Source organism: Lithobates pipiens, unplaced genomic scaffold (assembly GCF_037356315.1).
Source record: "Lithobates pipiens isolate NorthernLeopardFrog02 unplaced genomic scaffold, aLitPip1_a1.2 Scaffold_11, whole genome shotgun sequence".
In the NCBI taxonomy this organism is placed as follows: Eukaryota; Metazoa; Chordata; class Amphibia; order Anura; family Ranidae; genus Lithobates; species Lithobates pipiens.
The window spans coordinates 4,427,211-4,454,419 of record NW_027507696.1 but is presented as its reverse complement, the minus strand read 5'-3'; the positions used below and the strand labels follow the sequence as shown (position 1 = coordinate 4,454,419).

At 43.1% G+C, this 27,209-nt stretch overlaps 1 protein-coding gene across 1 annotated transcript in view; it reads right to left on the bottom strand.

Annotated features, from left to right (window-relative positions):
- CCDC187 (coiled-coil domain containing 187) overlaps window positions 1-27,209 on the bottom strand; it is a 151,165-nt gene that overhangs the window by 61,740 nt on the left and 62,216 nt on the right. Inside the window, exons 15-18 of the mRNA XM_077468195.1 lie at window positions 17,215-17,318; window positions 12,827-12,940; window positions 12,374-12,480; window positions 1,498-1,589 (exon numbers count right to left, since the gene is read on the bottom strand). Coding sequence (XP_077324321.1) covers window positions 1,498-1,589; window positions 12,374-12,480; window positions 12,827-12,940; window positions 17,215-17,318 — 417 coding nt within the window. The remainder of the gene's footprint in view (window positions 1-1,497; window positions 1,590-12,373; window positions 12,481-12,826; window positions 12,941-17,214; window positions 17,319-27,209) is intronic.

Below are 27,209 nucleotides of genomic sequence, written 5' to 3'. Positions count from 1 at the left end.
TTCATTTCTATCACAAGATGAGATAAGATTGTTCTGCTTTAAGTTCAGCTTACAGGTTGGAAGGAAAAGGAAAAAAAAAAAAAAACTACTGCAGCTACACATCTAAGTACTAGCAAACTACAATATACTACAATATTTAGTTGTTGTGTTGAGTTAACCTTTAACACAGAAGCATCAGTTTATAATGCAATGACTTTAATGCCGCGTACACACGATCGAATTGTCTGGCGTACCTAGTCCGACATACAATCCAACGGATAATCCGGCGGACTTTCTATCGAACGGACTTGGCCACACACGGACACACAGAAAGTCCGGCGTTTGCTAGCGCGATGACATACAGCACGTACGACGGGACTAGAAAAAGGAAGTTCAATAGCCAGTAGCCAATAGCTTCCTTTTTCGTACTTGCTTCTGAGCATGCGTCATTCTAAAGCCCCATACACACGGTCGGACTTTGTACAAACTTTCCCGTGGACTTTTGTACAAAGGGCGTGGTCCACAAGTTTGTATTGCATACACACGGTCGGACTTTTTGACAACAAACACGAACGTAATGACGTCACAACGTACTGACGCCGCTTCAAAAGAGGACGTTCAATGACTCCTGCGCCACCTTTGGTCAACTTCTGTATTGTAGTCTGATCGTTTGCATAGGCTCTGAGCATGCGTGTTTGTACCTTGTACAAAAGTCCGATGCCTTTGCGTACACACGGTCGGACTTTGCTCCTTCGGACTTCTGTTGTCAAAAAGTTTGTCCGTTCGCACAGCCAACAAAAGTCCGATGAAAACAGAAAAAGTTTGTCCGATGGAGCGTACACACAGTCGGATGTTGCTCCAAAACAGCTAATTTGCATGTTTGTTGTCAAAAAGTCCGACCGTGTGTACGAGCCTTTAGTCTGCTGGACTAGCATACTGACGAACGTATTGTCCGCTGAAACCCAAGTCCGACGGGAAGATTGGAGTGCAAAAATACTTTTTTAGTCCGCCGGACTTCACGCTGGAAAAGTCATCTGAAGCCCACACACGATCGAATTGTCCGCTGAAATGTGTTTCGCCGGACAATCTGATCGTGTGTACACGGCATAAGAAATCCAGAGTTTTGTGTTCTGTATAACTATTCCCTTTTGTGCACCGTTAAAAGGTGGGGAGAATTTGGGGCTCTTGCACACAGCTGTAAATTAGGAACATAAAATTTTAGGCTTTGAAAAAAACACGTTCATATGCTTGAATATTAAACCGTGACTGCTGGTAGTTTACTCCACATAGCTGCACACAGTGTATACTGCAATACATGTCAATGGACAGGTGGATTTTTACTCTGGTTTTGTGCAAGAGCCCTTAGTAAGATACCAAACTCATTAGAAAAGCCTAGTACATTCAGATTTTAGAAATATTGTATATAAAAAAAACTATACTTGCTAAATATTAAGCTAAAGAATTCATCATGTTTTGCTACCTAGTTTTCTTAGTTCCTAGGGTACATAAACTACATACACGTATCAGATGTTTTCATGGTATTATGTGCCACAGGTGCAGCTGGTGTATTAGATGCCGAATCCAAATAACCCTCCAGGGCATATTCAGACCTAAAATAAATGAAATGCAGAAATTTTTTATTTATTTTTTGCTAAGAGAGCTAGTCTAAATTTTTCTTTATCTCATTGATCTATCACAGAGTGGTGCATTTACAGTTAAAATATATCGAAAGACACATTTTTTGTTTTGTATACACAAGGGATTTGTTAGAACCCCATTACCATACCCCTTGTTTGCACTCTTTTGAGTGGCTTGACAACACAATAGGAAGTAAGTGGAAGTTTAATATGAAAGAAGTAAAAATTATTTTTTTTGTTTGATATTTATTCACAATGAAATATTGCCTAAAATAAAAATAAAAAACTGGTGAATTCACATTTTGTGGACACAAACTACAAAGGTTTTTTGATTAAGTATTAGATGCCGAATCCAAATAACCCTCAAGGCAGGGGTGGACTGATAACTCATGGGGCCCCTGGGCAATAGGAGATTATGGGGCCCCCAGGCAATCAGAGATTATGGGCCCACACAGTAGACACAAACACACACACACACAGTATACAATCATACAGTATACACAGACATGTTTCTATTGGCTGAGAAGGTACTGGAGAGGTGGGACAGCTATAATCTCAGGATTTTTAGACCAAAAGGATGTCGGTAAGGGACATTTCAGAGACAGATTTAAAAAACAAAAACAAATTTTTACTTACTGTCCCTGGTTTTACTGAGGCTGGCAACCCTGATGGGGCCCCCTAGTGGCATGGGGCCCTCGGGCAGTGCCCGAGTGGCCCAATGGTCAGTCCACCCCTGCCTCCAGGGCATATTCAGACTTAAAATAAATGAAATGCAGAAATTTTTTATTTTTTTTTGCAAAGAGAGCTAGTCTAAATATTTCTTTATCTCATTGATCTATCACAGAGTGGTGCATTTACAGTTAAAATATATCGAAAGACACATTTTTTGTTTTTGTTTTGTATACACAAGGGATTTGTTAGAACCCCATTACCATACCCCTTGTTTGCACTCTTTTGAGTGGCTTGACAACACAATAGGAAGTAAGTGGAAATTTTCCCCAAAAGCCCAAAGTGAAATCCCCACATAGACATTTGTCAATGGAACAGATGTGTCCACTGGAGATTTCCCTTAAATTCATAATCTAGTGACAACTGCAATTTAAAAAATAAATAAAAATCTGCATTTCATTTGGCAGATATGTCTTTACTTCCTGTCCTGGAGATGACACAACAGGAAGCGAGAGGAAAGCTTTCCAAATAGAGGGCAAATCTTATTGTATACAACTGTAGAACAGGTGTCCTCACTGAAGGATTTACAACTATTTCTGATCCGATGACAACTGTAAAATTATGCAGCTTCCATCACTTTTTGCCCTGCTCACAAAGATTGCCAAGGACAAATAAAATGGGTGAATCATCCCTATATCTTTAAATGTTTATGCTCTGATAATATACTATAATGTTCCCCGAATTAGAAATAAACCACAAAAAAATAAATAAAAATACTTTAAAATGGCGATGAATCTGACAGGTGTCAACCAACCAATCAGACTGCAGATTTAGAAACCCTGCTTAGAGTAATACACAAGAATGCATGTAGTGTGCTGAGCAGGGCAATCAGATTGGTAATGTCAGCTGTCTGATTTATAGGAAGTAGTAAAAGCTGGCCGTCCCCCTGTCTGACTCTGTTGGCCGTACTATTGATAAATCCTCCCCCCTCAGACTCTTTCCAATAGGAATAATCATGCGAATAACGCATTCCTGGTAGTACAGCATTGAGTCATGTTGTAATGTCATCGTTCTTGTTGATCCTTTTCCTTAAAGTGAATTTGGAAGCTGGGCCGATGGGGCCTGGATCCTCTCCAGGTAATTACTGGTAAAAGGTTGAAGACGTTTTATCCAAATGGCCTGTGAGTAATCAGTGTAAGCCGCCATAGCTTTGAACTTGTTCTTTAAAGATTACAGCAGCCTGATTAGATTGTTTAGGTTTTATTCTTACAAAATCTGATTACTTACACCCTTATGTGGGATTTTCAGAACCTTTTTCCTTTTCATTTATTAATTGGACCTAAAGAAAAGGATTTTTTTTTTTTTTTTTTGTGCTCATTCTGATGATATTTACTGTTAAGTCCAATCTACTTATTTTTCACGTGAGTATAGTTAAGTGTGTGGGGAACAAAAATGATTGTAGATAGTTGGGTTAATACAAGTTAAGTGTATCTAAAGCCAAGTAAACGTTAAGTGTATCTAAAGCCAATACCTTTTTTTTGTTACCATTGGATTATGTCATGATAAAAGTAAAAATCTTTTTTTTATTGTTGTATGTGTCCCTGTTGGAGAGATTTACTTTCTCTATTTTTCCTGGTGACCATTCCTCTCATTCTTATTTCTTTTATGACAGAGAGCAAATGGAAATCTCCTCAGCAGGGTACAGGCAGCAAAAATAAATAAAATAAAATAACATTAAAAAAAAAAAAAAACAGGAACTTTAAACTATTCCTTCACTATCCAAAAACTAAAAAAAAAAAAAAAAAAAAAAGGGAGACAACTGTGAAATATATAATTTTACAGATAATATCTTTTTGTTGCAAATTTTTAGGGACAGTAACCTATTGTGATTGGGTTCCAAAAGTTTAATACTATATCATGTTTTCTGCAAATAATACTGTGATAGTGTTTATTGCTGCAAAAATATAGTATTGAAAACATAGTAATTTATTGCTGTAACAATATGAAATTTGCCTGAGATTTAGGGCTAGCGTTAGGTTCAAGTTAAAGTTTATAGGTAAAGAATGCAGATAGGTATATTTGGGGCTGATATTAAGTCTAGGGGTCACATTAAGATTAAAATAAAGCTGTGCTTTACCCATTCAGTGCTTACATGGTAAAAGAAAATATAGGAACCAATAGGTTCCAAGCCCATGCAAATCAATGAGCAAAAAACAAATAAACTACAATAAAGAGCTGTGTGTTGTAAAATGTAAAAAAAAACACCCCTAATGTGAAAAGAAACAAAGGAACTGTGCTCTTATATCATAAATTACATATCACCATAGTGAATAAACTAATAAATAAATACATCTTCATACATCTTCAAATAAATATATCTTCATCTTTTCATTTAAATTATAAAAAATACATAAAAATTGTGAAGTCCATATATAGATCCAACACATGAATAACGTCCTCAGTGGGTATATGAAAGGTTCCTCTCCACCCACATGCAGACACACTATGCACTCACCAGATTTAATTGACCCCTATTCCAGGGAGCCAAATTACGCATATAGGAAAATCCAAGATGTCATACACGAGGTCACAGGAATGAATCCAAACTGCTGCTGTCATCCATTCAATATATACAGTATCTCACAAAAGTGAGTACACCCCTCACATTTTTGTAAATATTTTATTATATCTTTTCATGTGACAACACTGAAGAAATTACACTTTGCTACAATACTGTCCCTAAAAATTTGCAACAAAAAGATATTATCTGGAAAATTATTTTTCCCTTTTTTTTTGTTAGTTTTTGGATAGTGAAGGAATAGTTTAAAGTACCTGTTTTTTTGTTTGTTTTGTTTTTTTAATGTTATTTTATTTTATTTATTTTTGCTGCCTGTGCCCTGCTGAGGAGATTTCCATTTGCTACAAATTACACTTTGCTACAATGTAAGTAGTAGTAAAGTAGTGAGTGTACAGCTTGTATAACAGAGTAAATTTGCTTCCCCCTCAAAATAACTCAACACACAGCCATTAATGTCTAAAACCACTGGCAACAAAAGTCAGTACACCCCTAAGTGAAAATGTCCAAATTGAGCCCTAAGTGTCAATATTGTGTGGGCACCATTATTTTCCAGAACTGCCTTAACCCGCTTGGGCATGGAGTTCACCAGAGCTTCCCAAGCTGCCACTGGAGTCCTCTTCCACTCCTCAATGAGGATATAATGTAGCTGGTGGATGTTAGAGACCTTGCGCTCCTCCACCTTACATTTGAGGATGCCCCACAGATGCACAATAGGGTTTAGGTCTGGAGACATGCCTGGCCAGTCCATAACCTTTACCCTCAGCTTCTTTAGTAAGGCAGTGGTCATCTTGGAGGTGTGTTTGGGGTCATTATCATGTTGCAATACTGCCCTGCGCCCCAATCTCCGAAGGGAGGGGATCATGCTCTGGTTCAGTATGTCACAGTACATGTTGGCACTCATGGTTCCCTCAATGATCTGTAGCCCCCCAGTGCCGGCAGCACTCATGCAGCCCCAGACCATGACACTCCCACCACCATGCTTGACTGTAGACAAGACACACTTGTCTTTGTACTCCTCACCTGGTTGCCGCCACACACGCTTGTCACCATCTGAATCAAATAAGTTTATCTTGGTCTCATCAAACCACTGGACATGGTTCCAGTAATCCATGTCCTTAGTCTGCTTGCCTTCACCAACCTGTCTGCAGGCTCTGCCTTTTATTATTAAAAAGCCGCACTTGAGCTCCAGTCAGTGATTTTGTCAGAGGGAGTAATGTTATCTCTTAAAAAGGTAACAAATACCTGAAGTGTTGGACTCAAACATTACTTATCATGTGTGCACTTAACAAAAAAATAATAATATAGCTATAAGGTCCAATTCTGGCCTCGTTCACATGGGGCATTTCAAACCATGCCCTGAGCAGGGTCATGTTTACTTGCCCGAGGTTGAACAGGTGTTGTTTGTATCCATATGCTGTCAATTGGAACACAATAGCTGCACAGACACAGCCACTACCGTGTGACATCTGTGTGGGTGCATGGCCCTGAAAGCACCCAGGGTGCATTCGGGGTCAGGCACCCGCATGGATGTCACATTGGGGGTAGTGGCTGTGTCCGTGCAACCTTTGTATCCCAATTGACAGCTATAGGACTGCCTGCAAGGGGATGTACACAACACCCAGTGCCGGGACAAGGTCATCCAGAGCCCAGGGCAAACATGCCAAACTGCGCTCCCCCGCCCCAAGATGTATGAGCATTATGTGTCATCAAAACCCCCCCCCCCCCAAAAAAAAACTGAGCACTAATCTTTTTCACCCCCCTAAGCATAAATTCCCCCTCCTCCCAGTGCAAATCTGTTCCCCTGCTGAAATCCCCCTTCCCAGCACAAATCTTACCCCCATACCCCAAATCCTCCCAATTCAAATGCCCCCCCCCCCAAAAAAAATCACTCCTCCTAGCACAAATTATCTACCCTTAAAATTGCCACTCCTAATAACCTCACTGCAAATCCCCCCTTCCAGCACAAAGTGCCCCAATCATCCCTCCTAGTACAAATCTTCTTCCCCATTCATTCTCCCACTAAATTTGTTAGCATACCCCCCCCCAAATTTCCCCTCCTAGAACAATACTTACTCCCTTCTGCCCCCCAAATCCCCCTTTCCAACACAAATCCCCTCCCCCAATTTCCTTCTGGTCCCCCCCCCACCTCACATGATACCACAGTGCCCAGGGCAGCCTCCCCTCCTGCCCACCCCTTGTCCCGGCCCTGACAACACCTGTGTATTGTTGTACAGGTATACACAGACCTTGCATGGGGCACAGATGCATTCTTCCTGTGTGAACAAGGCCTTAAGAATAAAACTAATAAAATTAATAAAAAGTTTAAAAAAAAAGGCACAAGCAGCTAATAGCTTGTGAACATCTTTGCAAATAATTGCATCGTTTTTGCATTTTTTTTTTTCCCATCGCTTTTTAAGACAATGTTCTATGTATTGGTTTACAAAGAATGAAAAATAATTTCAAGGACACAAACAGTTCAGTAGCACGATAATGTTTTGGAGGAAAATACAGATTTTTTAATGACTTCAATCCTCATGATGAGAGTCCAGGGGAACAATTACGCTCTGACTTGTGGAAAGATTTTTCTTCCTCTAATGGAGACAAGTGCTCACTTAAGGGCCGTGAAATCTGCCAGACGCTTCAACACAGTCGCGTGGCAAAAGTGCCCGCTCAGCAACTTCTGACAATCAGGTGGCCAGCCTTTGTTTCTCAAGTCACTGATGTGTGTTTAACTCTGTGCCAGCCTGGCACAAAGAAATGACTTACATGAAGCATCACAGATTGTGCACAAAGTCTTGAATAGATATAACGCAGAAGGGAAATATAACGTAAAAGGGAATAATGCAGTCAAGCTTGATGCTGTGGAAGGACTGCATCATCCTTGTGTAAGTCTTTCAATATCAATTCTGCAGCAGATGAAAAAAGTATACCAGAGATATTTAACTGCAGGCCCCAGAGTCTTTACTTGCATATTATAGGCCTTGTTTACACCAGTGGCAAAGGGGCAATTAATACAGGTGGTCGACTTCGCTTTTGCCACCCATCTAAATCCTACCATGGCAGCTGGAGGTGTTTGTACACATTTTTCGATTGAAAAAGCCCATGGCGTGCAAAACACACCCAAAAAACGTCCACCCGGTGCATAAAAACAGTGCACACACATAAAGAGTGACACACTAAAAAGTGCAGACGGGTGTCTGATGTCCTCCACTAGCAAGAACCATACCCTGATCCCCCGGGGCGTTAGGCTCCAGACAGGGACTGAGGTACCAGACTCATCAGTGGCCATCCAGCCGAAGCCGGACGACCTCCTTTGCCCGGGAGGTCTGCCGAAACAGAACCTCCTAGGTACTTGGTACTATGGGGCTTCCCCAAAGGTAGGCCCCCCAATAGAGGGCGGACCAAGCCAGAAGGCCTATGTCCACCCTCCCACAAGACTTTCAGGATAGGTCCGAGGACCGACACCCTACTCATCAAACGTGAAGTGACAAACGTGACTCACACAACACAAATAAAATAAATAAAAAGTGAGGAAAGGGATAGTGAAGAGGAGAGTGAAAAGGTGGCCATTGTGCAATACAATGACCAGGCTACACATGTCACACTTGCGATTCTTTGCTTAGTGGTCACAGCAAATAGAACTTGGCATGTCAAGACTGACAGGTGCTATTGCCTGTTGTACTCGCTCATTGAAGTCAACGGGACTGTGCCTCCACTGCAAGCCATGTGTTTGGTTCAGAGTTGGGGTGCAGTATTTAAATGGAAAAGCAACTAAAAGAATAGGCATTTTGAAGGCAGCAGTATCAGCTTCTGAATGCCTGGAAGATGCTGCTCTAACACCCTTTGAAAAGCAATTCACCCTGGATCACTTTTCAGAGGGATAACAGAAACTGCAGCCCATGCAAATGAGGCCGTTACAAACCTAACTCAAGGGCGGACTGACCATTTGGCCACTCGGACACTGCCCGGGGGCCCCATCAGGGTTGTTTTTTTTTTACATCTGTCTCTGAAATGTCCCTTACCGACATACTTTTGGTCTAAAAATCCTGAGATTATAGCTGCCCCACCTCTCCAGTACTTTCTCAGCCAATAGAAACCTGTCTGTGTATACTGTGTGTACAAGTATGTGTATACTGTGTGATGATATACTGTGTAGCCCCATAATCTGATTGCCTGGGGGCCCCATAATCTTCTATTGCCTGGGGGCCCCCATGAGTTGTCAGTCCACCCCTGACCTAACTTAAAGTGTTATAAACAGTGAGGCACATACGGATATTGGATAATCAAATTATATTATTAGTTTAAGGCTGAAGTTTCGTTTTTTTTGTATATAGCACCAAACACATTTGATATGTTTAGTGGTGTCTGTCACATTTTATGTAGGCAGCTTCTTCTGATAAAAATCTCCCCTGCAGCGACTCCTTCTTAGCTGCCCTCTCCACCATTCTAATTGCTCATATTACTATTCTCCCACAATGCTTTGAATGAACTGTGGAGATCCTGTCATTTAACTACTGCTATTGCATTCATATAATGTGGTGTGTTAGATTAGTAATACCAGTTTTGCAGAATGGTGGTAGAGAGCAGCAGGGTTTTTAGGTGAGTGGCGCAACTTTTCTCAGTAGCAGAGGCTGCTATTAACCTTCATAGTACTGGAAGACAGCTGCTCAGAGCACTATTTAGAGCAGGCGTCTCAAACTGGTGGCCCAGCAGCTGTTGCGAAACTACAAGTCCCATGAGGCATTGCAAGGCTGACAGTTACAAGCATGACTCCCACAGGCAGAGGCATGATGGGACTTGTAGTTTTGCAACAGCTGGAGGGCCGCCAGTTTGAGACCCCTGATTTAGAGGCTACAAAGAAGGTCCTGCGAAGGATGATTTGCACTAGAAGCAGCCACCCGCAGCTAATGGGATACACACATAACTAACGTGTTTTGGTGCTTTATACCCAAAAACATAAAAAACTTAACTTCAAATTTAAAGCGGTTCTGCACCTAAAAAAAAAATATTAAAAGCCAGCAGCTACTAATATTGCAGCTGCTGACTTTTAATAATATCACACTTACCTGTCCCATGTTCCAGCGATGTCGGCGGCAGATAACGAGCGATCGCTCGTCTCGCTGCAGCCACCGCCGCCATCCTCTGTCAGGGAATCGGGAAGTGAAGCATGAGGGCTTCACTGCCCGGTTCCCTACTGCGCATGCACGAGTTGCGCTGCGCTTCTCTTATGGTCCCCCGCTGTGTCTCTGGGAACTGTGTGTTTCCCAGAACACAACGGGGGGGGGGGGGAGCCATGCGGGGGTGGGCGGAGCCATGCGGCGGTCTAGCCGGAAGTGGGTGCAGATACCTGGATTATCCAGGTAACTGCACCCCCCTCCCCCCCGAAAGGTGCCGATTGTGGCACCGGAGGGGGGGGAGGGATAATACTAGCGGAACTTCCCCTTTAGGGTGAAGAACCGCTTTAAGTAAAAAAAAAGAAATAATCCCCTTTTTTGCCATGAACAAAAAAAAAAAAATGTATGTTCTGCAGCTTCATCATATGTCCTAAATCTTGGGCAGTCTAGATCACATGGTCTTTGTCTCTGGTAGTCTTGAAATGAAATAACCGGAACACTAATGCCGCGCACACACGACCGGACTTTTTGACAGCAAAGGTCCGACGGAACGAGTCCGTCGGACAATTCGATCGTGTGTGGGCTCCATCGGACCTTTGCTTGCCAAAAATCCAGCGGACTTTAGAAATAGAACATGTTTTAAATTTTTCCACCGGAACTCCGCCGGAAAGAAAAATCAGTTTGTGTATGCTGGTCCGACGGACAAAAACTGACGCTAGGGCAGCTATTGGCTACTGGCTATGAACTTCCTTATTCTAGTCCGGTCGTACGTCATCACGTTCGAATCCGTCTGACTTTGGTGTGATTGTGTGTGGCCAAGTCCGTTCATTTGGTAAGTCCATCGGAACTCTGCCGAAAGTCAGTCAGAAAGACCGTCGCACCTAGTCCCTCGAAAAGTCCGGTCGTGTGTACACGGCATAAGGCACAACCAATATGCAGCATTACTAAGCACGAATCAAATTTTCTAGATGTGAGAGCCAATATGGTCCTCCCCATGTATATATAGAACTACAAACTATACATACAAACAATGTTCTTAACATATTAAACTGGATTATATTTAACCACTTCCCGACCAGCGCACGACGATGTACGTCGACAGAATGGCACGGGCAGGCATATTGGCGTACATGTACGTCCAATCTTCAATGCCGCCCTGCCATCGCGAGCGCGCCGGCGGCGGCGCGCTCCCGCGCTGGTCGGGACCCCCGTGAGTCCGGTCGCGGGACCCGTGGGCTCGATCGCCGCGGGCATACCCTCGATCGTCTCACGGGACGGCTAAATGGAGGAAATGCCGTGTAAACAGCATTTCTCCATTCTGCCTAGCAACTAGTGACGCTGATCTCTGCTCCATGTGATTGGAGCAGAGATCAGTGTTCACTAAATGAAAGCCCAACCCCCCCACAGTTAGTAACACACCCCTAAGAACACTTAACCCCTACACTGCCACCCACTGGTTAACCCTTTCACTGCCAGTGTCATTTACAAAGGAATCACTGCATTTATATAGCAGTGATTACTGTATAAATGACGATGGTCCCAAAAATGTGTCAAAAATGTCCGATGTGTCCACCATAATGTCGCAGTCAAAATAAAAATCGCTGATCGCCGCCATTACTAGTAAAAAAATAAAAAATAAAAATTATTAATAAAAATGCTATAAAACTATCCCTATTTTGTAAACGCTATAACTTTTGCGCAAATCAATCAATAATCGCTTATTGTGATTTTTTTTACCAAAAATATGTAGAAGAATACGTATCGGCCTAAACTGAGGGAAAAAATGTTTTTTTTATATATTTTTGGGGGATATTTATTATAACAAAAAGTAAAAAATAATGCGTTTTTTTCAAAATTGTCGCTCTATTTTTGTTTATAGCGCAAAAAATAAAAACCGCAGGGGTGATCAAATACCACCAAAAGAAAGCTCTATTTGTGGGAAAAAAAGGACGTCAATTTTGTTTGGGAGCCACGTCGCACGACGGCGCAATTGTCAGTTAAAGCGACGCAGTGCCGAATCGCAAAAAGTGGTCTGGTCTTTGACCAGCAAAATGGTCCGGTCTGAAAGTGGTTTAAATTCAAAATTTAGGTAATTTTTATTTTAACACATGAAATTTTAAACGCATGGAAATTGTGATTTGGTTTCTGAAAGGTGTATCTACTGGTGAACAAAAATATGGGCACCCAGGCTGCCTTCTGGAGGTCAATCACAGGTCTGCTGACTGACAGTTTTCAGCGAAGGGTTATTTTATAGTTAAATAAAACTATCTAGAATAGATACATATGAAAATATGGGCTCCTTGAAGCATGTGCAACTTGTTTTGATACATTTCTTGGTCACTAATATATATATATAATATATGACTGTAGTTATATAACTGTAGAGCAGTACCCACCTCTGAGCTGAATCTCCTGACTTACTTATCATTGATCGATTAGAACATTTCTCGTGTTCATTGTCTCTGGGATGCATTTTCTTAGACCTCAGTTTAACCGGTAGATCCTGCATATCAAACAAATGTATAAGCTAAAACACAAGATTTCATTGCCCCATGAGAAACTTTTGGTTGCAATTTTTTATATATATTTTTTTTGACCTAGGTTAACTTTCTTAAATATTTTTTAAATAGCGTTGCAACCTGAAAGGTGCTTTTTTTTTTTCCCCCTGGTATATCCAATCAGCTGTGATAGGAGAGTGGTCACCAAAAGCTCACAACTCTATATGTTTGCTGACAGAGGCATGGGAACAATAATGTAAGATTCTTTCATAGGAAGGGCTGCAGATTTGAAAAAAAATAATAGGTTTTTTTAAGTTCTGGACATGTTACTTTCAAATAGTGCTTGCTTACATGCAAGTTATCCCGTATCAGCATTTCTTGCATACACCTCTCTGCTTCTCTGGCCTCCATCTCTGCTTTCAGCTTTAACACAGCCAGGTCCTTCTCTTGCAGCTCTAGCTGGGCCTCCAGAAAGAAGAACAAAATATGACATGGATATATGCTGTTCAAAAAGTCTATTTTTTTTTTTTGCTTCAAATAGAGAGGTCAAGAGATAACATTTTTGTCAGGTTTTTATACATTTCTGTGATCTCATAGGAAAACATTTTTCCTCACTTCCTGCACCTGTGATGTCCACACAAAAAATTGGAAGTGTGTGTGGTTGTCACCAGTACAGGGAGGTAGTAGTACAGACAGTAATAAATAATAATAATAAAAAAAAATAATAATAATTTTTTGCATGCATCCCTGTTGGACAAATTTCCCATCACTTACTGCTATGATAAAAAAGCGAAGGGAAATTTCCCCAAGAGGGACACAGGTCACAACAAAAATCTGACAGAGCCCTTCCCTACTGTGTCCAAAGCAGTTTCTATTGCTGTGTTTGAGTAAAAAGAAAAAAAAAGAAAAGAAAAAACAGCATATGGCCCGCAATTGCTGGTTTCTTCTGAAAACGCTAATTGCCTAAATGGCTATAACTCTGACTGACTAGAGCAAGCACGTAGATCAGTTACATTTTTTTTTTACTTCCAACATTCCAGCTTTGTTTTTCAAAAATGTTTGTGAATGTCAAATCGTAATACCCAGTGGCGTAACTAGAACCTTCAGGGCCCCGATGCAAGAAACCATGAAGGGCCCCCCTGAACCCCAGCCAGGGCCCTTCCCTCCGAGTCCGGCGGTGGAACTCCAGGTACCCCTAGCTGCTTATGCTGCTGCCGGCCATATGTAGAGGGGGCTGCATGGGCCCCCTGCAGCACAGGGCCCAGTTGCGGTCGCGACTGCTGCACCCCCTATAGTTACGCCCCTGGTAATACCTATCCTCACCAAACAGGGGTGGGCCTGGAAACTTAACGGTAATCTGCATAAAGACACCGTATGCAGGTCAGAAATAGTAGCTACAATCTCTCATTTTATTTCTGATCACCAACAAGATGACACACCTCTGCACACTCAGTGGGAGGCTCTAAAATGTGTGCTATGGGGCATTTTCGTAAAGCACGGCTCACGCCTTAAAAAAATCCTGCATAACACTAATTCAAACTCCCTTAACATGGGTTTTCAAACTCTAGACCTCTGATAAACTACAACAATCGTACATAGTTACATAGTTAGTGAGGTTGAATAAAGACACCAGTCCATCCAGTTCAACCTGAGCGAGTGTCTACAATTGTCCCTATCCCTGTACATCGCACACTCACATCAGTCTCTACCCTCAAGGAGCCCACAATCCAAGGTCCCCATTCATATACTAGGGCCAATTTTGGACAGAAGCCAATTAGCCTACCTGCATGTCTTTGGAGTGTGGGAGGAAACCGGAGTGCCCGGCGGAAACCCACGCAGGCACAGGGAGAACATGCAAACTCCAGGCAGGTAGTGTCGTGGTTGGGATTTGAACCAGCGACCCTTCTTACTGCTAGGTGAAAGTGCTAACCACTACACCACTGTGCGGAAATTGTCAGGAGGCCAGACACCAACTCGGCCCCTAGAAACTAGAAAACCCTCTCCATGAAAAAACCCTACTGTACAAAGCCGTATTTGTAGGAAGACAAGCGTGTAGGCTCTTAGAGGATATCATGCTAAAAATGGTATGACCTCCATTTCCAACAGCCTGATGTTCGCATCCGCCCAAGGAAATCAATTAAGAGTTTTGTATGTTCTATGAATCTTTTTTTAATAATATTTCCACTGCCACAACATATGAACAGAATTGTGCCCTATCTACTAAAATTAGAGAGTGCGTTACTCGGACCGATCTCCCCACCTTACAGTTGACTGAGGTAGACAGTTTAGAACAACCTTTTCATCAACTTAATAAAAGTCCTAAAGGCTGCTTTAATAAGCTCTTTGTGATTCCCCTGGCTCAATTCCTCATGAAAATTTACAATGCCATTTCACCGGGAGTTGGTTTTTCAATCCCAAGCCCTAGAGGCCCACATAGCAGTTCTGCCTAAACCAGGAAAAAGACACCACCTTGTGTAGTAGCTACTGTTCCATATCTCTCACAAACATTGATATTTGCTTATATTCTAAGCCCTTGTACACACGGTCGGAGATTCCGTCGGAATGTGTCCGATCGGAGCGTTCTGTCAGATATTCCGACTGTGTGTGGTCTGCATCAGACTGTTTCCGTTGGAATATCTGTCGGACCAACTTTTCCAACTTGCCGGAAATATTTTCAGACAAAATGCTCCGATTGGACATACTGCGATCATGTGTAGAGAATTCCGATCGAACAAAGTTCCACGCATGCTCAGATCAAATTCCTACATCAAAGCTTTTGGCTACTAGCCTGAACATAGTCCCGTCGTAACGAAATATTTTCCGACAACTTCGTCCAACCGTGTGTATACAACAGTTTCGGACAAAATCCGTCGGACAAAATCCGACGGATTTGGTTGTCGGAATCTCCGATCATGTGTACAAGGGCTTAGATGTTGGCTAACTGTCTTACCCAAATATTGCAGATCTTCTTCAGCTTGACCAAGTGGGATTTACCCCAGACAGGAAAGCCAGAGATAATACTCTTAAAACCATATCCGTGATGGAATATGCCCAGAAACATAAGATATCTGCATGCCAAATATCTGTCGATGCCGAAAAGGCATTCAACCGAGTAAACTGGGTGTTCCTTAAGGCCACACATTCACAAATCCGACTGGGACCTAACATGCTTTACAAAATGTTAGCCTCCTATCACAATCCAGCAATTTGTGTTAGGTCTAATGGCCTTCATTCCTGCCCTTTGGAGATGCGGAATAATGCCTGACAGGGCTGTCCCCTGTCCCCATTACAATGCATTCTAACAGTCAGGGCCGTCTTTAATATAGGTTGGACCCTGGGCAAAACATTTCTTGGGCCCCCCCCCCTTCCATGCAGTTTCACTCTCCACTTACTTTGAGGCATACAATAAATCGCAGCTAGACTCAAATTCAGTTTACTGAATCAGATGAGGCAGCAATTGCAATTGGTTGCCAGAGGTTACAGTGTATATCGTTACCGCTCACTGATTAGTTGCTAGAGGTTACAGCACATGATTTATGCTTGTTGATTGGTTGCTAGAGATTGCTGTACATCAATACTGCTCACTGATTGGTTGCTAGATGTTACTGCACATCATTACAGCTTACTGGTTGGTTGCTAGAGGTTACAGCACATCTTCTCCTCACTGCCTGCACAACATGGACCAAGGAGGTCAGGGGACCCATTAATAGACAGAAAACACCTAGAGATCCTAGGACTCCTGGGATCAGTACATGCCCCTCTATCTCCCCAGTGGACAGCATTCCATATAGGTGATGGTGGATATGACCTCAGGGGGGCATGATATACATATGAATGCTGTTTCTATTCACATATGAATGCTGCCGGTCCGCTGCTATTTACATATGAATGCAGCCGCTATTTACTTATCGATGCTGGTATTTACATGTAAACACAGGGTCTGCAGGTGAGTCATCTGTACACAACAATAGGGCAGAGCTGAGCTGCATTAGTAACAGAACTTCACACTGAGATATCAGGACACAACACTGGACTAAAAACTCAAGAGATGAGGGAATTTAAACTGGGATAGTTGGCAAGTATGGGTCAGCTGCTTTGGGCCCCACAATAATGACAGGGCCCAGGGCAGCTGCCCCTTTTGCCCTGCCTTAAAGACGGCCCTGCTAACAGTGGAACATTTAGCAATAGTAAACTGGAGCAAACTGGGCACTACTTCCTTATTGACTGGGCTTGCAAGACGGACTCCTTCAGCCGTCTGGAATACATGGTCTGCTGGGAAAATTTTCAATCAGACACGTACAGGATCAAGAGTACTGGGTGGAACTACTTTGATCACACCTCAGACTTTGTTACCTTCTTCAATTTTTTCAGCCCTCCTCTTGTATTTTGTGCTGACTTATACTGAAGTATAGCAGAAAACCAGGGTAACCTAGGCTAAATGTGGCAAAACAAAAAGCTATTGTTTTCACAAATGAGAATAGACTAAAGAAGCTCAGACACGCTCGCTATCACATTTTGTTCTGGCGTTTTGGTTCATCAAAACGTCTGGTTGGTCTGATTGCTTTTAGGATAGAGACTGAAATACCGGAGGACCCAATAAGGATTTTAGAATAGTAATAAAAAAAAAAAATTACAAAAAGTCTAAAAATAAATAAATAAATCGGGGTTATTTCATTTTAAATCAAGCAATCCTGCAAGAAATGGTTAATTAAAATATAAAGTAAAAGCAGAATGATTACCTTTATCCGGTCTCTAATTTCCATCCGAGTCTGGAGCAGGCCGCCGACTTGTGGTTGTGATTCTCCATAATGCAACGTGGCACTCTTCCCTTTCTTGTCTGCCGCTGAAAAATATATACTGTTACTGATTTAGAGCCCCTCATTACAAATGTGATGTCATAAGTTATTAGTATTTATTATCAGCATTGTTTCATATGTTTCTACAGGTTCATGCATCCGCCATGCTCGGTTTATATTGAGTTTGTTACTATGGGGACACATTCGTACCATGCTGTTGTTTTTTTTTTTTTGTATTATTTTTCTTTGGTAGGGTACACACAGTATTCTCTAGTCTCTCTATAGACATAACCTTGGCTATAGTTCCATGGTAACAAAAAAAAAAAATCTGAATGCTTCAAGTTGGATACAGTGGATAAAGCAAGGCAGGGGCGGACTGACCATTGGGCCACTTGGGCACTGCCCAAGGGCCCCATGCCACTAGGGGGCCCTATCAGGGTTGCCAGCCTCAGTAAACTAGGGACAGTATGTAAAAGATGTGTGTCTTTTTTTTTTTTACATCTGTCTCTGAAATGTCCCTTACCGACATCCTTTTGGTCTAAAAATCCTGAGATTATAGCTGCCCCCCCTCTCCAGTACCTTCTCAGCCAATAGAAACATGTCTGTGTATACTGTGTGATTGTCTACTGTGTGTGTGTGTGTGTGTGTGTGTGTGTGTGTGTGTGTGTGTTTGTGTCTACTGTGTGGCCCCATAATCTCTGGATTTCCTGGGGGTCCCATAATCTCCCATTGCCCGGGGGCCCCATGAGTTGTCAGTCCGCCCCTGTAGCAAGGGCATGTAAAAGAATAAGGGAAACCATAGTAATATATACAATTTCTAAAGCTAACAGTTTTACTAAGATGCCTCTTTTGTAGGCAATGGAAACATCCAGGTACAAATTTACAGGAGCCCTACTATCGAAATAAGAACCACCTATCTCCTATTTTCTCCACTACTAGAAGGCAGAACACCAGACAAACAAGTTAATATACAGATGCAATACGTATGTGGGAGTTTTTTTTACATGACTAAAGGATTTGGAAATCTTTGGACAGAAGTGTTCAACTGGTTTTAGATTTACATAGCCATGTCACAGTTCAGAAATACGTGCAAACCTTGGCTCACCCTAGCCTGTGACTGGACATTGAAAGGAGAAGCAGCAGACCAACAAGCTCATCTCTCTACTACTCTGATCTCTCCTTCTGTCAGTATGCCCCCTATTAATGCAGCACAACCTTATCCTTCCCCCAGTCTAAGCTCTGCTGGACAGGGACTGCAAGAAGCTAATACCACATCAAACTCAGGTTCCTACACTGCTTGCATTAAAGAGGAAGTAAACTCTCCCACTCTGATGCTTCTTTTCATTTAGTCCATTATAATAAGTAATTATCAGACTATAGCCACTGTAATCCAGCCCAAATCGCATATTACTTATTGTTTAAAGAAACTTTAAAAAACTTGTTTCCAGGGGTTAGGCAGCGCCATCTTAAGTATTGTTTTCTGAGTCCACAGTGGTGTGTATTTCTGCCCTTACATTGAGCACTTCCTGTACTGTTCACCAAGCCTCCTTCTCAATCCAACGTTTCTATAGCAACCTGGATTCCCTGTTCATAGCTTACTTGTTTATTTCATAGTGTTCACTTGTGCCAATTGTCTAATGTTTCCCTTTGTCAGACTTATCAGCTTCAGCTGATAAGACTGCAGTAATGGCCAAGTTTAGAGTGATTAGCAGAGTGTTGTGCTGTAGGAAGTCCTGATAACAGATAGATAAGACATAGAGAGTGTGCCTTAAAGAGGAAGTAAACCCTTTCAGACCACTTTGACCTACAGGTAAGCCTAGATTAAGGCTTACCTGTAGGTCCAAGCAATATCTCCTAAACCTATATGGTTTAGGAGATATTTGCCCGAAAATGGGCACCGCTGTCTACGGCGCATGCGCCGTAGACAGCGGCGCGCAGGCGCACTAAATGCGGCAAGTCCAAGAATGGATTTGCCTAATTTGTCGACTCCCGTGCGCATGCGCGGGAGTGACGCAATCGCGGCTTCGCCGAATGGCAGTGGCGGAGCTGCGAGACGCGACTCCCGTGCGCATGCGCGGGAGTGACGTCATCGCGGCTTCACAGCTGTCATTCGTCGGAGCTGCAAGACGCCACCAGCAAGATGGATGCGACGGACTACAGGGGACAGCGGCGACTTCGCTGGCTCCTGTGTCAGGTAAGTGACACATAATGAGCTAGTATGCGATGCGATGCGATGCATAGTAGTCCATTATGCTTTACCTTTGCAGGGAAAAAAAGAGGAAGTAAACCCATCAGGGTTTACTTCCTCTTTAAATCAGGGGAGATCTGCGCATGCTCAGTGACTTCATTCTACAGAACAACAAGGATTACAACAATACTAAGCAAGTAAGGAGATATCTACAAGCAGTGTTCATTAGGGTTTTTTTATGCTGATTTACATTTGACAAAGTTGTGGGGGAGGGTTTACAACCACTTTAAAAAAAAAAAAAAGCAAACGCTGTCACACCTTGTCGTTTTTCCCATTCACAGAACACTGTGAATGGATGACACGGGGCGGGCAGATTGTTATAACTAGTTGGGGTAGGAGATCCCCGCTAGTTGTCAAAACAGGGGACTGGGGTTGGGGGAGCGGGGGCTGGTGCATATATAACATGTTGGACCTTAAATATGGGTGTAACGTGTTACAAAAGGTGAGCTTATACTTTCATTTATGTATTTTTTATCTGCCTGGTCCTTTAATGCATTCCCAGTAGGAGTATCCACCCCCCGCCCCACCAAATACTTACTTAGAAACATAGAAAAGTGACAGCAGAAAAAGAGACTGAGTAGTCCATCGAGTTTGCTCATACTTAAAGAGGGATTCCACCTACAAAAAAAATATTAAAAGCCAGCAGCTATAAATACTACAGCTGCTGACTTTTAATAAATGGACACTCACCTGTCCCGGGGTCCAGAGATGTCGGCAGCCGCTCGGCCCTCGGCTGCTGCCGCCGCCATTCTCAGTGAGAGAATCAGGAAGTGAAGCGTTGCAGCTTCACTTCCCGGTTCCCTACTGCGCATGCGCGAGTCGCGCAGCGCAATGGGAATGGTCCGCGCTGTCTCTGGGACCTGTGTGTGTCCCAGCAGACAGCACGCCGGGACAGGAAGAGGCATAGACATCCCGTGGGAGTCTATGCCCGGAAGTGGGTGCAAATACCTGTCTTAGACAGGTATATGCACCCCCCTCCCCCCTGAAAGACTGTGACACCGGAGGGGGGGGGGAGGGTTCCGATGAGCAGAAGTTCCACTTTAGGGTGGAACCCCACTTTAAGTCTTTACTCGATCCGGCACTGTACCTGTCTGTAGCAATGTTTTACTCTTTTCCTACATTCACAGGACACAAAGGTAGCAGTGGGAGCCATTGGCTTCTTCTGCTGTCAATCAAATACTGTAGGCCAGGGGTGCCCAACCAGTGGCTCGGGGGCCACATGTGGCCCGCGGAGCCCTCCGATGTGGCCCGCGACCTCCTGCTCTGGGATAGAATAGAAAGAATACTGTTATTAAAGCTGTTTATTACTAAAATCACAGTGTATATATGGGCATATCTTTTCTGCAGTGGTTACTGAGCTGCTTTCAAACTGATCCGCAGGTGCAGAGCAATTTACCTGCACTGAGCCATAGACTTCTATTATTACCTGAGAGGTTGATGAGCTTTCTGAAAGTGCACCAAACCTGCAGAATATAATAGAAGTCTATTGCAAACTGCAGGAAAGCCAAAGCTACACTTCGTTGTACACGTGGTGCGGGTAAACCGCAGCGCATCATTGTGAAAGCAGCCTTGGACCCCTTTCACACAGTCAGTCCGACCAATTGGACCCTCCATTCACCTCTAAGTAGCGGCAGACATAAACCGACTTGTGTTCTACCTCCAATACGGTCCGCCAAAAAGTATCGTGGACTGCGTCTGTGCCCGCTCTGCAAATGGCTAGTGGACACGAACATGCCATCCACCCGCTCTGCTCATTGTGGCCCACGACCGGTTACCAAGTCGCTTAACTGGCCCTCGTTCTTCAAAAGGTTGGGCACCCCTGCTGTAGGCAGAAAGCAGGGCTGAGCTGTGTGTGTCTATGGATGCACACAGCTCAGCTCGGGAGTGCACCCACGCGTAGGCCCCATAGCATATGGAGGGCATGTGGAGAAGAGGAGGAGTGGAGAGAGTCGACAGGGGAGGTTCAAAGCCCCTCTGTGCAAAACCATTGCACAAAGCAGGCAAGTATAACATGTTATTTTAAAAAAAAAAAAAGCCTTAATTTTATAAGAAATCACTAAATACTTACCTTGAGAGTAATTTTGTTTTGAGATTTAATCATGGCTGGTCATTTGGCCGAATGCCTAGACCTTTTTAGCTCTGCTGAGGGGGAAAATCAGATTTCAGAATAGGTAATCTACCGTTAGCAGGGATCAATGTGATCTAATGCCATAAGCCTCGTACACACGGTACGATTGTTGGCAGGGGATTGTCTGTTGAGAGACTGTTGTCCTAAAATCTTACCGTTAGTACGCTCCTTTTGACAATTGTTGTCCAACTTTCGACCAACAAATGTTGTATGACAGGCTAGTAAATTTTCGGCGGACACCGGTTTGACATCAGTTTTTCGTATGGTCAGTACACAAATCCGTCACACAAAAGTCGAAAGTACAAAGCTACAGAGCTCGGAGTCAATACTTAGCAGAAGGAGCCCAAAAGTACGGCACTACCTTTGTGTTTATGGCACAACAATTGTGTACTATTAGTATGCAAGACAAGATCCTGGCACAAGCCCTTTTGACAAAAATCTGATGCTCGGTTGGTACCGTGTGTACGAGGCTTAAGCATTTGGCCAGATGACCAGCTACTAGTGGGATCTCAGACCAGAAGTTTCACTGGCTAAAGTAATCTGCAGTTTCTCCTTCTCTAAGCCCTTGTACACACGGTGAGGACATTCTGATGGAAAATGTCCGATCGGACCGCGTTGTCGGATAATCCGACCATGTGTGGGCTCCATCGGACTGTTTCCATCGGAATATCCGACGGACAAAGTTTTAGAGCTGGGCTATAAAACTTTCCGACAACATGATCCGATCGGACTTTGTCCGATTGTGTGTAGAGAATTCCGATCGGACAAAGTGCCACGCATGCTCAGATCAAATTCCTAGACCAAAGCTATTGGCTACTAGCCTGAACGTAGTCCCGTTGTAACGAAATAACATCATCACGTTACGTACGATCGGATTTTCCGACAAAATCCGGAATGTCCGACCCGTGTGTACAAGGGCTTAGAGAATAGAGTGGATGAGAGGGGGAGAATATTACTTTGACAACAGGACTGCTTTAAACATTGGAAGTCAATTTTTGTCATTTGCTTTGTGACCGACCTTATAATGTATTGTATACTTATTTAATTACACAGTATATTTCTCAAATGTATGTACAGGTCAAAAATCCAACATTAAAATATGTGGGTATGTTAAATGAAACCTGTCACAAAATACCTGGGTTGCCCTTGACTCTTTTGGGGAATACTACATAATTGGCTTTAATGCTGATCCTCTAGCATCAACCAATTTCTGGGTCAGGGACTCAAAAAGTACTTACACTAGGCTGCTTCCTCCTAATTTGGACTACAGAACAGCTTCCTATCTTCTCATTCCCTCAACATACCATAGCGAAGAGATTTTCTGTAGTTCATGCAAGAGAACAGGGCAGGACTTTGAGATTTCTGCAGCAGAGCACGGTACAATTATATTCACCAATTAAAAAATATTTTAAATGAATGCAAGGTACACTAGGCTGCTTCCTCCTAATTTGGACTACAGAACAACTTCCTATCTTCTTATTCCCTCAACATACCATAGCGAAGAGATGTTCTGTAGTTCATGCAAGAGAACAGCGCAGGACTTTGAGATTTCTGCAGTAGATCACGGTACAATTATATTTACCAATTAAAAAATATTTTAAATGAATGCAAGGTACACTAGGCTGCTTCCTCCTAATTTGGACTACAGAACAGCTTCCTAACTTCTTATTCCCTCAACATACCATAGCGCAGAGATGTTCTGTAGTTCATGCAAGAGAACAGGGCAGGACTTTAAAATTTCTGCAGTAGAGCACGGTACAATTATATTCACCAATTAAAAAATATTTTAAATGAATGCAAGGTGCTTGTGATTGAAGGGGGGGGGATGACTGTCATGATCTCCCTTCCCCCAATCATAGAGCACTTTGCATTCATTGAAAAGAATACAAGACAATTAATGAATGGGGGGGGGGAGGGGAGCTGGAGTGTGAGCGACCTACTGTGATCTGAGTGCTCCAGCCGGAATTGTAATTCTCACTGTCAAATGTAAGTCTGTTAAGTTGCTGCACAATTTCACTGAGAAGTTATACACTCGCAGAGCACTTGAAGCATAAGTTCTAGTTGACACTTTTACAACTTGTAAAACTTGTAAAGATTTGCATGGCAAGTCTCTATCAAGAGCAAAGTTGCAGTGGTGAGTCTACGGCAAGAGCTCTGCAAGTCTACATTATGAAAATTCAGCCACAGTGACCCCTGTGGTGGGATGACTATTGCACAACATAACTGAAACCAGAACTTGCAGCAGACTTCCAGAATGTTTGCAAAGAAAGTTGATTTAGAGTCATGCAATGCGCAATTGTGAAACAAACTTGTGAAGTCTGGCAAGTCTAGCAATAGCTTAGCAAGTCATTTTTAAACTGGCAGCACAATTGCTTGCTATCTGGGTATTTCATTTTATGGGGTGTAAATGAAATTCAGAGTTGTACATAGTGATAACAACCTAGATAGCATGCATCATTTGTGTGGATTTATTTTGACACTGTACAAAAAATATTTTTCATTGACTGAGAGGAGGGCTATTTAAGGCAAACTCTGTTTTAGCCGAGGTTCACACTGCTGCGGCATTGAAAATGTACGAGTTTAGGTGAACTCGCACAATTGCCTTCCCGCATGTCAGTCTGACGATATCAGAGACATCTGTGCGGTTTCCTGCACAGATGTCTATTGAAAAATTGCACCTGAAGTCGGCGTCGCACCGTTTCGGACGGTTCCATTGAGGACATTAGCCTCCGATTTGGCATGCGATTGGACATGTCAAATCGCATGCCAAATGGCATCAATGTGTAGCACCGAGGAAGAGGGTCCTGCAAAACACACAAGAATTTGCGGCAGTGACTAGGTGTTGAACATTGACAATCGATGATCTGTACCCTTAGGATTTAGCAAGTGCAGTGCCAAGTGCCCTTGTGTGCATAAGATATCATTTTTAAAATAAAAGTTTTATTAAAGATATCACAAAACACCAGTTTCTATCTGTTCTATAGTGTTGCTAATAGACTTTCCTAATTGTATCTTACACATTCTGCAGTATTTCGGACCACTCCTTCTTGCACTGCTAAGACACAGTTGGAGGCAGACAGTAGATGATAAACTCCTTGTTTATTAACCATTTGCTAAATTTATTTACTATTATTCCAGTTGAATAAATTGAGGATTAGAGATTAATTTTTTTTGCAGCTGCAGTAAGGCCAAAAGTCAGTAATCAGCTTACAGCATCGCCTACTTACTGAATGAGCACAAATCATATTGTAACCCGGCTCTTGAGATTAAGTCAAAACAGGGATGCTGAGCAATCCTTACCACTAATGCAGAACAAAATGCTGGTAAACAGCTTGCAAATGACTTTATAGTTAATAAACGGGATGACTGGTGTGTGCAATTAGCAGCTTTCCAGAAATAAATGCTTCATAATGCAGATTTATTTTTTCCCAAGCTTGAATATGTTATGCCCCGTACACACAACCAGACTTTTCAACATCAAAAGTCAGACGGAATGATTCCGGCAGACCATTCGATCGTGTGTGGGCTGCAGCGGACTTTTGATTTGCAAAAGTCTGACAGACTTTAGAAATGGAACATGTTTCAAATTTTTCCGACAGAACTCTGCCGGACCCGGTTCCTACCGAGAAATCCGCTCGTGTGTATGCTAGTCCGACGGACAAAAACCGACGCTAGGGCAGCTATTGGCTACTGGCTATGAACTTCCTTATTCTAGTCCAGTCATACGTCATCACGTTCGAATCCGTCGGACTTTGGTGTGATTGTGTGTGGCCAAGTCCGTTCATTCGGAAAGTCCGTCAGAACTCTGTCAGAACTCCGTCAGAACTCCGTCGAAAGTCTGTCAGACTTAAGCCGCGTACACACGGGCGGATTGTATGGCCTACTTAGTCCGTCATACAATCCGACGGACAGTCCGTCCTACTTTCGAATGAACGGACTTGACCACACACGGATGCACAAACAGTCCGTCGAAAGCTTGCGCGATGACGTGTACAGCACGTACGATGGGACTAGAAATAGGAAGTCCAATACACAGCAATGCAACCTTCCGCCGTGTAAATCCTTTCTGAGCATGCGCCATTCTTAGTCCGTCGAACTAGCCTACTCACGAGCGGATTGTCCGCTGAAACCAAAGTATGACGGACAGTATTTCGAAAAATCCGAAATACTTAGTACACCGGACTGCACGCTGAAAAAGTCAGCTGAAGCCCACACACGAGCGGACTGTCAGCTGAAATGTGTTTCGACGGACTAAGTAGGCCATACAGTCCGCCCGTGTGTACGCGGCTTTAGTCCCTCGAAAAGTCTGGTCGTGTGTACGCGGCATAAGAGCTTATTTTTATTGACAACGTGTAAAGGGCAGTGGTGCACAGTAACAGAGAGAAAATCAAAAATCAGTTTTTACGAGCAAGTCTTCTGCACGGTGTTAGATGCTGAGTTTAAATTGGTTGCTCTGGGTTACAGCACCCCAATTTCCCTTTTTTTTCTCCGTAAATCTCTCGCTACTGCAATGCGCATCTATGATCATCCAACTTGGGCATGCAGACAGCTTCCACAGTGCTACTCAAGGGCTTATTTCCCTAAATAGCAAAAGGGTGCCTCAGCCACTTGCCTTAAAGTGGTTGTAAACCCTTACAAACCACTTTGACCTACAGGTAAGCCTAGATTAAGGCTTACCTGTAGGTCCAAGAAATATCTTCTAAACCTACACGGTTTAGGAGATATTTGCCAAAACAGACACCGCTGTCTACGGCGCATGCAAGGCGCACTGAGCGCGCCGCTGTTAACGGCGATATGCCGTGAGTGGCGGCTCCCGTGCGCATGTGCGGGAGTGACGTCATCGCGGCTCCGTCGAATGACAGCGCCGGAGCAGCGAGACCCACCAAGAAGATGGAGGCTCCATACACAAGGGGACAGCGGTGACTTCGCTGGCTCCTGTGTCAGGTAAGTGACACATAATGGATGCGATGCGATGCATAGTAGTCCATTATGCTTTACCTTTGCAGGGAATCAAAGAGGAAGCAACACCCATCAGGGTTTACTTCCTCTTTAAGCAGAAAAATATGATTAGAGACAGGAAAGCTTGCAAGGAAACATGAATAGCTCTTCGCTGGGGAAAATATAACTCATCACCAACCAAGCTCACCAAATGCCACATTTTAATATGCTCAAATATTCAGGCAAAAGGGCAAATGCACACATTTGGGGACCACTTTTTGATGGCAATATGGGCATTTACGGCTGTTTTGGCTTTTGTCAAATTCCTTTTCATTTTCCCTTTTGTGCAGAGGGGTATTTAGAATGTGAATATATAATTTAGAATTTTGTAACATTTGTTATTATGTACATGTGTGATGTATAATGTGCTGTTTTTATATGTAGCTATTTATGGATAGATTTGTGTATCTGGCAAGGCCCTATTACTATTGTTCTCTTTTCCCTCCATATCCCCCCCCCCTTTTTTTTTGTGATGGCTGCTTGCATGCTGCCTTCATGAAATTGTTGGAGTGATGCCCATGGTGGCACGACATTCCACCAGATCTGCCTGTCCAATTGCCATTG